The sequence below is a fragment of the Pecten maximus genome, chromosome 7 (genome assembly GCF_902652985.1).
Source record: "Pecten maximus chromosome 7, xPecMax1.1, whole genome shotgun sequence".
Classification (NCBI taxonomy): Eukaryota; Metazoa; Mollusca; class Bivalvia; order Pectinida; family Pectinidae; genus Pecten; species Pecten maximus.
The window spans coordinates 5384398-5397221 of record NC_047021.1 but is presented as its reverse complement, the minus strand read 5'-3'; the positions used below and the strand labels follow the sequence as shown (position 1 = coordinate 5397221).

The window sequence follows — 12824 nt, the reverse complement described above, 5'->3', positions numbered from 1 at the left end:
TTTGTGTCGTATTGATTTAATTTGCGTTTGTTTTCAGAGTTAGTGTAAATTGGCATTTAAATTGGCATTATTACGGAATCTTAAATTCATACTTTTCACTGTAAAGCAATATTAGATAGACTTTGTATTTTTTTCCCTATTGATTAACTTTATGTTTTTCAGATTGGTATGAATAATTAAGTTGTTGAAGAATTATTGTAATATTCTTTTAAAAGTTATATCTGTTCCATGTTTATATTTAGTTAGCAGTAACATTTTTGTTTATATTTTATCTTACTTAGAATAGCTATACATGTACATTTGTATTGTATTGGATTTTTTTATATTTGTTATTATATAAATCAGTAACTGCAGAACTATTGTAATATTCTTGTGATATCTGTTTCAGGTTTAATTAGTACTGGTTTTCTTCAAATAGGTATACATATATTGCTTTTTTCCAGATGTGTTTAGATTATCATATGATTACTTTATAGATCAGTTCTTGCAGAACAATAATCTTGTGTGTATCTGTTTCAGGTTTAGTAAATAGAAATAGTTTTTGTTTATCTTACGCGGAATGGCGAATGCACAGGTCAACGTTATAACTTCATCGTCAACAGATATTGTCATTATTAATTATTATTATTATCATCATCATCTTTATTTCCTCCACAAAGAAGAGCATGATAATACAAATACAATCAATGTAACGTAGATAATACGTGACTATTTACATAGTGATATCAAGCAAAAAAGTGCATGCGAGTTCACAATATAATGTTATATACATATACATGTAGTTAATTATCATAGATATAAGTTGAGTAGTATATATGTCTTATATTCCATGTACATAAAAAAAAAAATTATACTACATGTATTAATTATGTGTACAGATCAAACATTCGTTTTATGGCATATATGGACTCTAATCTAAATTCTTCATGATCAGATTCATTCACCTGATGGTTCATTGGACCACCTAGAAAAATATGTATTAATGAATAATCAGGTAGTGAATGCAGAAATGTACTTAGTTCTATATTTGAAATGGGTGTTATAATACACCATAGATTATCACGGATATTATCCGTTACAGAACACTGCAAAATAACATGAGTTACAAAATCTGTGTAGAAAAGGCCACAGTGGTGACATAAAAGCTGAACATTACTTACCCGAACAGTTACAATCAATTTCATTATGTATCCAATATTATAAAGACAATTTGGATGACGCAAAGCTAATTGCCATAAAGAATGAGGTTTAAGACCATCATGCAGCAATAAAGATCGTGTGAAGTCTGCGTCATTAGACATTCTATGCAACCAAGCATTAGTTTCATAATTTGATACAGATTTATAAATCAATGACTTCCAGTGTATTTTGTTTGGAAAGCTACCATCATCAAGAAAAAGTACAATATATTCATATAAGTTATACTTCTTAAGTATTCTAACGATATCGGGTATAAAACTTTTTTGACTACAGTTGTTCACTATGTACATAAAAAATCTCGAAATGAATACTATGCAGATTAAGTTATTTCTATTCATTCTGTAGATCCTACCTAAATACAAAAGTTTTTTATAATCAATGTACGCTTCTATATAGAGCCATCCAATCAAGGAAGTACACATATCAGTTCTTGTTCTTTTTCCAAAACCTTGAATTGACTTTACAATAAAGTGTTGAGCTCTTTCTAGCATCAATAATTCAGTATTTGAAAGTACCCACAGTTCACATCCGTAGAGTGCAGATGGGTATACTTTAATTTTTACAATTTTAGCAATAGTTAAAGGGTTTAATGCGCATTGATGTGCCCCAGAACGGATCCCTACATGGGCGCCATTATAACAGAGCGCATGATTGATTAAATCTAAATCACTGCCTCCGCTAGGGATCGAACTCGGGACATCTGGCTTACTAGTCTTACGCTCAACCGATCGAGCTAAAGAGAAGATCTCTCTAGCCGAGCGGTATATTGCGGCTAGTATTTACCAGGGTTACATAAAGACAAAAAGGGGGAAATGTGCCTGTGTTAACATGATTGAATCAATGGATAATTCTATGAGAACAAGGAATACATAAACGTGGGAATACATGAGTATAGGCGCGGGGATCAATGATTATAAGTGCGGGAATAAATGAGTATATAAGCGCGGGAATCAATGAGTAAGCGCGGGAATCAATGAATATAAGTTCGTGAACCTACGAGTATATTAATTATCGTGGTAATAGTTCTGGAACATTTTCTTCGGGTTGGTGAAGTAAATATGATAGAAGTTATATGACATAACCAATATGATATTTAAGAGTGTGACGTTTCGATGTTTACGCTGTCACCTTCGAATCGGCTACAGTAATAGTTGTTTGATAAAAACAAATCGGTTGTAACCAAAGAAATGAAAGTTACAATATATTCTTAACAGCTTCAACAATGCAATAAATAGAAGATATCTAACAGTGTCTTTAGTATTAACAAGTTTATATTATGATTAAACACAAAACGTCTATTGGGAGAGCTACCCATATGTATCCGATGCTGAGGATGCTCCTCCATATCCCGAGGGGATTCGGGGATGTCCCATACGCCGCTGTGTTATTCGCACGCCATATTTCAGCAGTTTGTTACATTCTAAATATGTTCGGTTCAAATTCGTTGGTGCCAACAAAATGCTGCACTCACATGTTACTGCTCCAAGGGACACAACTACGTCAGACTTATTCCGTTTCAGAACAGAGTATTTGTGAGTTTGTGAATACTCGATCTATACTATAGATCTGTTTTATGCATAGTATTCCACTCAGTTATGTGTTGCTATAGTCCAAAGGGTTTCACTGACATCCCGACAGTTTTTACAGCATGAAGACAAATCTGAAGGAGAGAGAGTGGTAAAGAGGAACAATAGGATTTCAATCAAAATCCTGAGATAAGGGAATTTAGATCCAGGCTATATAAGCCATATCATACGAAAATGTAGTGGGAAACAATAAGATTTCCCCCAACATTGTTAAGTGTAATATAGTCAGGACATTATTTCAATGATTAATCCAGTTATCTCCAGACTGGGGAAATAAAGATTGATTGCTTAATATTACTCTGCGTTTTTAATTACTCTGCTTTATCCGAGGTTGTTTTTGTTTTTTTTAACTACTGTTTCGTAGTTTTACACAGAGAGAAAAATACATCAATAAATGCAAATACACTTACGATGTATCATGAGGTTATCTGGTTCAAGTAAACAATCGACAAATAAATGATACTAGACACACAGGTATTGATGACTATTGATCGTGTAATGTAGATTTTAATTTGTTTGGATAAAATCAAGTGTTTATAACGTATTAACAAGCATCCCTGTATATTAATTTGCCAGACGAACTGATAGTAACAGTAAATATCATTAGTTCAAAAGTTAGTCTTGTGTTAATAATCCACAAAAAATACTTAGCCAATAATATTGGGAATGTCTGCAAACATTTAATTGTAATTCAATTAGATCGATAACCAGATTCCGTAAGAAATTCTAAAGAAACGTTTAGATTCCTAAGCTGTTTACAAAAGTAATCTTTTCGAATTGGATTACCTGTTGTGATTGGACTAGTCTTATCAATTGTTGATATCTTAGACCCGCTCCTTATGATATCGATCGAGTACCTTGATTGTGTCACGTGGTTTTAATAAAATTATTGATACTTCGCTGTTCCGAGTACCTCCCTAGCTGTCTGCTATTTCTTTCAAATGTCAATTTCGTTGCGTAATATATCGACAATAAAAGTGCCCATTCGAACAGTTGCAATGACTTGGTAACCGATTGTACGTATCATCAGCCAACCATATCATGTCTTCACTGACTACACACTGTTAGGGAGGTTCGAGGAACAGCCTGTCAACCTATTGAAGTTCAGCGCAGCCATTTTTGAAGTGATCGGTATCGAATCGATGGCTGTGCCAGCGTTGGAGAGACACATACGCTGGATTTCTGGCAAAGTCGACGGAATGGATTCGTAAATGGAGAGTGATGTCAAAATGGAATAATGTAAGGATTTAAAACTGCTTGGTGACAATAGACCTCGCTGTTTTGTCGAGGGAGGTATTAGGTACCTGAGAACGTGCGGTAAACAGTGGCGTCGAATAAAGGGAGTTGTGTATTATACACACGGGTGGATTTCTACTGTGTTTAGATAGTGAAAATGGTTGTTCTAACCAACGGAATGTGGAAGTGTATGTGTGTCGTGCTGTGGCTTATGCTACAGATAATTCCTAATTTATGTTTCATGGTTGTTATTCCGCGTGTTGCTGAAATTGGAAGTGAAGTGTTCAATGTGAGTCATGGGCCCGGTTGGTCTTACAGTGTAGACATTTACAGCACGAGCGCCCGGGCCCTCGGGTTTGTGACGCTTGACTCTACCACGGGGGTAGTGTATCTCAATAAAAAAATGCCATGTTGGAAAGAGGACCGTCCCTCATTATACAGGGTGTTAGCCAGGAAAAATACCCATCAAACACGAGGACAGGTGCCCGCTAATCATACCGTTACTACCCTGTTATTACAGGGGGAACATTGCCTAACTCTTGTGGATCATAGAAAACAAAAACGGACGAATCACGACCAGGTGTATTTCATTGTCGTCTATGGTACCATTTTAAATGAAAACGGTTGTCTTCAGCCAGATCAAAACATTTTATATATCAATCATAACATTCCAGTATCATTCCAATCATGCAATAATTTCGTAACCAGTATCGATACTCCAGGTGTGATTCATGACAGGAAAACGGATTCCATTCTCACCGACAGACAGGTATGCTTACACAGCCATGACTGGACTATCAATTTTAATCTTATAATGTATTGTAAAGGCATGGAGACAGATATGAAGGTGAATGTCGTGGTCCATAATTTAAGGAATGTCCAAAACACCCCCACTATGTATGAAGTTAGACAGGCTTCCAATCATATGCGTTTAAAACGAGCTATTGCAATAAACAATCCCCCAGAATTTGAACAAAATATGTATACCAAAAGTGTCCTGGAGGAACAAAATCCTGGCTTTCATGTGATAACGATTACGGCCACAGATCCAGATACTGGAAACGATGGCACACTGACCTACAGTTTGGAGGCTACTAGTGACCAGAGGAGTAAGGAAATGTTCGCCATTCATCCCATCATGGGGCGTGTCAACACGACCAAGCGATTAGATCGTGAAGAAATTCGTGTCCATTACCTTCAAGTTATAGCAACAGACAACGGTTCTCCTTCTAGACAGGCCCAAACTTTTCTAAACATTGAAGTGGCAGATGTAAATGACCATGCTCCAGTATTTGAGAAGAGTGTTTTTTACCAAGATGTCAAGGAAAATATTGGTATTTCAACTACTATTATGTCTGTTAGGGCTACAGATAAAGATTCTGGTGACAATCAGGAGATACGGTATAGAATTATAAACCCGTCGGGACCAGCTGGTCAGACATTCATGATTGACCCTATATCTGGAAGTATAACAACAAAGACACTGCTGGATAGAGAAGCAACGGCCACCTATCAGCTATTGGTACAAGCCATGGATCAAGGAGAGACATCCATGAGGAAGTCTTCTACGGCTACCCTCAACATCAACATACAGGATGTGAATGATAACAGTCCACAGTTCTCACAGAAACAATACACAGTCAATATACCAGAAAGTCACGATTATACTTCGTCCCCAGTCATTGCCTATGTGTCGGCTACTGATGCTGACCAGGGCAATAACAAAATCATAACATACCGCATCTTCGGTGGAAACACCGACAATACCTTCAAGATAGACAGCAGCACAGGTGAGTTGTCGATTCAGTCGGCATTGGATAGAGAAAGAGTGGAGGCATATTCTCTCTTAATTCGTGCCCAGGATGGTGGGTCACCAATGAGGTCAAATACAACGGTAGTCGATGTGAACGTTTTGGATGTTAATGACAACGACCCATATTTTTATGCACCCCCATACCAACACTCGGTAAAAGAAAATGTTGATGTCAACACCACTGTGCTGTCTGTCCAAGCCACAGACAAAGATACTGGACTCAATGGTGAACTGTTTTATTCTTTATTGTCAACACCAGTTGATTTTCCATTTAAAATTGATGAAAATACAGGTGATATAAAGGTCAAGTTACCATTGGATAGAGAGACTGGGGAAATGTACAACTTTGTTGTAAAAGTCCAAGACAAAGGTACAAAAGTAAGGTCTGCCACAACAGATGTACAAATCATAATCAGCGACGTCAATGACAATCATCCTGAATTTCGTTACGATGTTTACAATCAGACAGTCCGTGAGGATGAGGAACCTGGCTCCAAAGTAATTCTGAGTTTGACCGCTATGGATGCAGATAGTGGTGATAATGCATTGGTAGATTACTCAATAGTTTCTGGGAATCAAGATGATGCTTTTAGAATAAATACTCTCAACGGAGAAGGTCTGATAAAAGTTAACAAACCCCTTAACTACAAACTAGTATCAGAGGTATGTCCTTGTTGTCCGTGCCACGGATAAAGGAGGGAAGTCCGACACTGCTGAGGTTCATATTCTTGTTCTGGACACCAATCGTCACACACCCGTATTCCAGGGAACTCCCTACACTATCAATGTTGAAGAAAACACTGCCATTGACACATTTGTGTACCAAGTATTGGCCTTGGATGATGATGTTGGAGAAAATGCTCGACTGACATACGAACTGCATGGATCCACTTCATTTCACATTGATGCTGCTACAGGCGAAATTTTCACACGGGTAGAGTTAGATAGAGAAAAGAAAACTGGTGAAGCATTTTATGTAACTGCTCAAGACCATGGTGTCCCATCCAAAACTGCAACCACTGATGTCACTGTCATTATTAATGATGTAAATGACAATAATCCAGAGTTTGCTCAAAAATCCTATGAAGAGGACGTTATGGAAAATGCTCAAGATGGATTTAGAGTCCTACAGATATCTGCAACAGATAGAGATGAACTGGAAAATGCTTTTATTCAGTACACATTTGATGGAGGAAATGATGGTGGTGGCGATTTTGAAATTGATTCTGCATCTGGTACCATTCGAGTGGCTGCACCATTGGATAGAGAAACCAAAAGCCGTTATGTGTTGAAAGCTTTTGCTGTAGACAAGGGTATCCCCGCCCGCTCTACTTCTACCACGATCACGATTCGTGTGCTGGATATCAACGACAATAAACCAGTTTTTCCTAGTAGCACTATTGAAATAAAAGTGATGGAGAACATCCCTTTGAATTCGGTTGTTGCTCAAGTGTCTGCCGTTGATCCAGATGAGGGGGTCAATGCTGAGGTTGAATATGAAAAAGCTGGAGGTGGTGATGCCGACAGCTTTAAGTTGGAACATCGTCCAGGTGGTCCAGCTGTTCTAAAAAATTTGATATATCTTGATTATGAAGAAACTAAAAAGGTGTATCAAGTATTGATCAAGGCATGGTCTCATCCATTCTTCAGTGAAGCTCTTGTACTCATCATGGTTCAGGATGTTAATGACAATGAACCCATTCTAAAGGATTTTACTATCATTTTCAACAACTTTGTAGACAATTTCATTACGGGAGTCATAGGACGCGTCCCTGCCACAGATCCGGATGAGATTGACAGAGATAAACTTATTTATGAGTTTGTTGCTGGAAACGAAGCCGAATTCCTCCATCTGAACCAGTCTACAGGGCAGATAACTCTAGATTACAGACTTAACTCTGATGTTCCCAGGAATGGCACCTTCCAAGTAAAAGTGTCTGGTAAGTTGTTAAGTACTTTAAATATTACAAAAACGTGTTGTATTTACTTTGATAATGTAAGAAGTATTGGAAAACTTGGAGGATGCTTTGATCAAGTCGCAGGAATTTTAATATATGTTTAAGATGTTTAAAGTTATTAGTTCAAGATATCGTGTGCTATTGCACTTCTTAAAAACAAAATTAAGCAAATTGTGACAATTTTGAAATAGATTATGCTGTACTCAGTCTGATTAATAAGGACAACTGACCATCATGAATTTTCAATAATTAATAATATTTGTAAAAGTTCATTTCAAATACATTTGAAAAAAAAAAAAAAATATGCATAACGATATGTAACTTTCACCTATAAGGCATCTGTGTGATAGACCTGTATTTTGATTGACAGGTGGGATTGAGTACAAACAATGTACATATGTTGACTAATATTTATAAATCCCTCTGGCTATTGTTGAGACTTCACACTATTGTCAATATGTAGAGGACAATGGAACCAGAACCTTACTACTGACAGCAGATTTTGACATGCTGTCAACAGATTTCTAAATTAAATTGATATGATATGGCAACACTAATGTGTCAAATTGAATTGGACAGCACATCTGACATCATATTAACAAACACCTGTGGGCAGCTAGCTTATAGCCAAATATCCAACTTGGTTAATTATCAAATATCAACAGAAAATAGATTTTTTATAAAACTACAAGTTGAGGGATGTTGGTAAATATTGTAGTTTTTTCTCAAATTGTATTTATTATATATATATACCACTAAATAAACTACATGTGTCAAAAATCTATGATTGTCACAAACACCGTTTTTTGGTTACTTTGATTTTTCAGCTGCCAATTATCCCTTTTATAAAACAAAATATATCAACTTAAGTAACATTTTCAATCTTGACTATTAAATCTAGATCTGAAAATAAGCAAATATTCTTATACAAACTTTTCCATTGTGACTATATAGATCTTCGTGGAAAACTTCAGAATAAAGTAATACTTAAAATTATAGTTATACATATTAAACGGTGAAATTCAAGTTGAATAATATGGTATTGATAGTTATTCAGAGTGATCATGATTTTTGAACAACAGTAACTAAATTCTGATGAATATCAATTAAGCTGGCATAGATTACTGACAGGATGAAGACTTAGTTTATTGATGACCTGGGGCAGTAACAGGGGCCAGTCTAATACACCTGATCACTTCCTGTAGTAATGATAACCATGCCCCTAATCAGCTCTCACAAGCACCTGCAGCAACCTGCTAATGATTGTGTACAGGTGTTTAATTGGAGTACCTAGTCCAACTGATTCGTGGAGTGTATTTGTAATCTGTTGTAACAATACTAGTAGGAACAGAATATTGCAAGGTCATTTGATGAGTTTCATGTTGGACTGAGGAAATATTTCTACGATCACAAAGACAATGTGTAATTTGCTTTGCCGGCCCAATCAGTTTTATATTGAATAGTCACGACCAATATATAGATATACTGCCATAATTAAAAAATTTGATCATGCACAAAACACCCTGTGTAGTATAAGTGCTCTATAGACTCATTAAATAATAAATTTCTGTTATTTCTAACTATATGCTGTTACATGATAGGATTTATGATGGAAATGCATTTAAAAATGTGGTCATGAGACATGTATTTGCTTGATTGCTTTTGAGTGTGCATAATTTTATGCATTCTTACCATATGGCATGGGGATTTTGAGTCTTTTATCACATACCTGCCAGACATGACATAATGATTCAATATTGATTTTAATTAGAGAAAATGAGCACTGACACTATGGAATTTTATATTTATTGAATTACAGCTATAGTGCCATAGAAACTAAATCATGGTAAATGTGTTCAGTTGTAGAACTTGTAGATTTTAATATTTAAGACTAAATACCTATTATTCTTGAATTCTGTTCAGAGACAAATATTAACTTGAATAGCTTAATGAAAACATTAAGAAAACTCAAGTCACTGAGTAATTAATAGCTAGCTGTTAGTGAATCATATATGCATTTTAATTGTGGGCATTCATCCATCCCGAAAGTACACCATCTGGACAATGTAATGACGTAAATTTTATGTATAATATAATTAACATTGAAAGTTTAGTTCCAAGTCAATATTGATGTTATTAATTTAAATTCTACAGATAATACTGCTTTATCAATATCACTACATGTACAGGTGTATTTATTATCCATATCATTAACTCTGCTGATGTAAATCATATTTGATATTTTATTATTGAAAATATTGTCTACATAATACAATAATTTCAAACAAACCCCAAACGCTTGATGGTACATAAATTGTGTGGGATATCAGCAGAGTAAAGAAAGGCATTTATGCATGTGTTGGTTACAGGTAGAGAAGGCAATACCTGGGTATGAATATTCATTGATGTTAAATTAAACTGCTACATTTTTATTTGGGTTAATATTTTGGACAAAAAAAAAGTCCAATCTCGTGATCAGGTATGTGGTACAGTGTGGTATATGTAAATCACCTGTATAGTTTGTTATAAACCTGTGAGTTTGAAACCCATTTTAGACTTGGCTTAGAATGAAATCCTATCATTTAATTCTACCCCAGGTATATCGTATATGAATTTCCTTATGACTGGTATTCTAATTCACTTCTAGAAAGAAATATGATCATACACCCCGTTAAAGTTACAGGTGGAACAATGACAGTGACACCACAATTTTTGACTTGATGTCATGTATACATTTTTATGTACTTGACTAGCACAATAAGACCTTATATAATTTCACAAAAAAATTAAATCAACATTTTCCTATAATTGGTGTACAGGTGACTGGCTTCTGCATTTGCAGAGAAGTAAAATATGATAAAGACATCTTTTAGTGTATGGTAGTTATATACAAATATATAATAAGTTTTCAAAGAGTTTGATAAATAGTCGCATGTATAATGCCACTACTGGCATTCTTCAGTCTGTGGCAGCTATATGGTCTCTGTTTACTTTATGTAATTAATCATCTGTACTCACTAGCCCACATATCTCAGAAGAAGGTTAAAAAATTAATCAGTATAATTTAACTTTCCACAAAAAAATTGTGATCTAGGACCAGTATCAGTAAGTGCACATGCCCCTGAAGTACAAAAGTGAATTTTAAATAAATTGGTTCACAATACAATTCTTAATATATATAATGTTAATGATGTGAAGAGGGCACCTGCTCTAGATCTAAAGGCCACCCCCAGGGGTTTGAACATGAAATTTTATCATTTCTTGTATGTGCATTACAACGTTCAGTTGGCCAAAAATACAAGGAAGGTTTTTCTTTTGCCCTGCTTGCTATTGGTCCTGTTTGTGACCTTTAGATTGGATATATATGATAATTTTATAGTCTGATGGAATTTATTTCCCGAGGGACCTGTGGGCTGTTGGTCCCTAGTATATTCCGCTTTTCAAATGAGTTTCTTTCGAATAGTATAAGTTGATCTACCGGAGCAGTCTGTCCCACAATAGGGAAAACCTTCCTGTAATATGTAGTTTGTACCAGTAGCGAGGCCAATAATAAGTTTCCTCTTCATTTAATCTTGGAATAATTATGTTTCTGACACTTTGGGTTTCATGTTTTATTGTCAGTATTAGCCTGAAAATTGTATATTTCACATTGGTTTAAATGTGTTTAGCTAAAAGTGCTTTAATTACTGGAGATTTCAGATTACTGATCAGAATGGGTGTTTTATTAGAGTTGTCAATCAAAAAGTACATTAGTACTACGTTGCAATTAAATGCACTGTTTATTTTTGCTTGTATCTTTTAGCTATCAATTGACTTTTAAGTACGTTGCAGAGCTTTTCAAGATCATCGATCTATGAGAACCTTTTTATGAAGTTGAAATTTTTCTAAAGTGAATCTTTTACCCCCACCATGTTGAACCATTCATATTATTTCTGTTCAAATCAATGTCAATTTTCAAAGAAAATATGCAATGGTTTCATTAAAATTTGCCATAATTAATTTACAATTAATTAAATTCAGAAGAAAGTGGGTGAATTATGAGGCATTAAACTAGAGTTCACAATTTTCTGGTATTCATAAATATTCAAATCATCTTTTTTATTATTGATCAACAGAAATAACCCATTTGGCGAACACTATATCCAGCTCCATATAACAAAATTATTGACCACTGTCATGACCAGGCTAAGAATTCTACCATGAAAAAAAAAAAAATTGAAGTCTGACTGCAGTACTAGTGGAACAGCCATAAAATATACATACAGTACTGCTGGTTTGTAGTCTAGGCATGAACTATACTGTGCCAACCATTACACCGACAGACAAAATGCCATTGTCAGATTCATGGTTCTATTGATTTATGGAGAAAACAATGCTGGATTTACTGAAACCTTTTGTTAATCCCAGGGCTGTAGTTTCACGCCTTACAAATGTAAGGTAAAAAACAGGTTCTCTTTTCCTGGAGATTTTATTTGTGACATTGAAAATATTCGTTTCCATTTAGCTTACTGGTATTTATATCGCTTCTTGTACTAAGGATCATGTTATGATCTCGAGCTCCAGTGCTATAGGTTAGGAGCTTCAATTGAGCTATATTTGTCGTGGTATATGTATCTGGAGTGAGATGAAGGATATAAGCGAATACCTTGTATGGGTTCAGATTGCATGTGTTGAGCTTCTGTTCATTTTTAAAGCTTCTCAGGAAATTTTGATAAAATATTCTTATAATTTCTGTACATTATTGGATATCACAAAGTTTTCAATACGAAAGTCTAGGATCTTCAACTTAAGTGTGCCAACAGACTTAAATATATTCTCTCTACAACTCTAGAGATATTTTTGTAATGATTTATCTCATATATAGTGTAGAGTCAAAGTGTTATCATACATGACATGTCAAAAATTACGTCATGGCCATTTTGTATTTAGCTGTGTTGTCCCCGTAAAGATAATTTTGAACAACAAGTATACATTAGCTGGTGATCATGATTAAGCTCCATTCAATGTGGCATAAATGATTAACATTTGTCT

The 12824-nt window shown here is 35.1% G+C and overlaps 1 protein-coding gene across 1 annotated transcript in view; it reads left to right on the top strand.

The window, feature by feature from the left end:
• The first annotated feature begins 3884 nt into the window (after window positions 1–3884).
• LOC117331410 (cadherin EGF LAG seven-pass G-type receptor 2-like) overlaps window positions 3885–12824 on the top strand; it is a 69249-nt gene continuing 60309 nt past the window's right edge. Inside the window, 2 exon segments of the mRNA XM_033890115.1 lie at window positions 3885–6489; window positions 6491–7775. Coding sequence (XP_033746006.1) covers window positions 4180–6489; window positions 6491–7775 — 3595 coding nt within the window. The 5' untranslated portion in view covers window positions 3885–4179.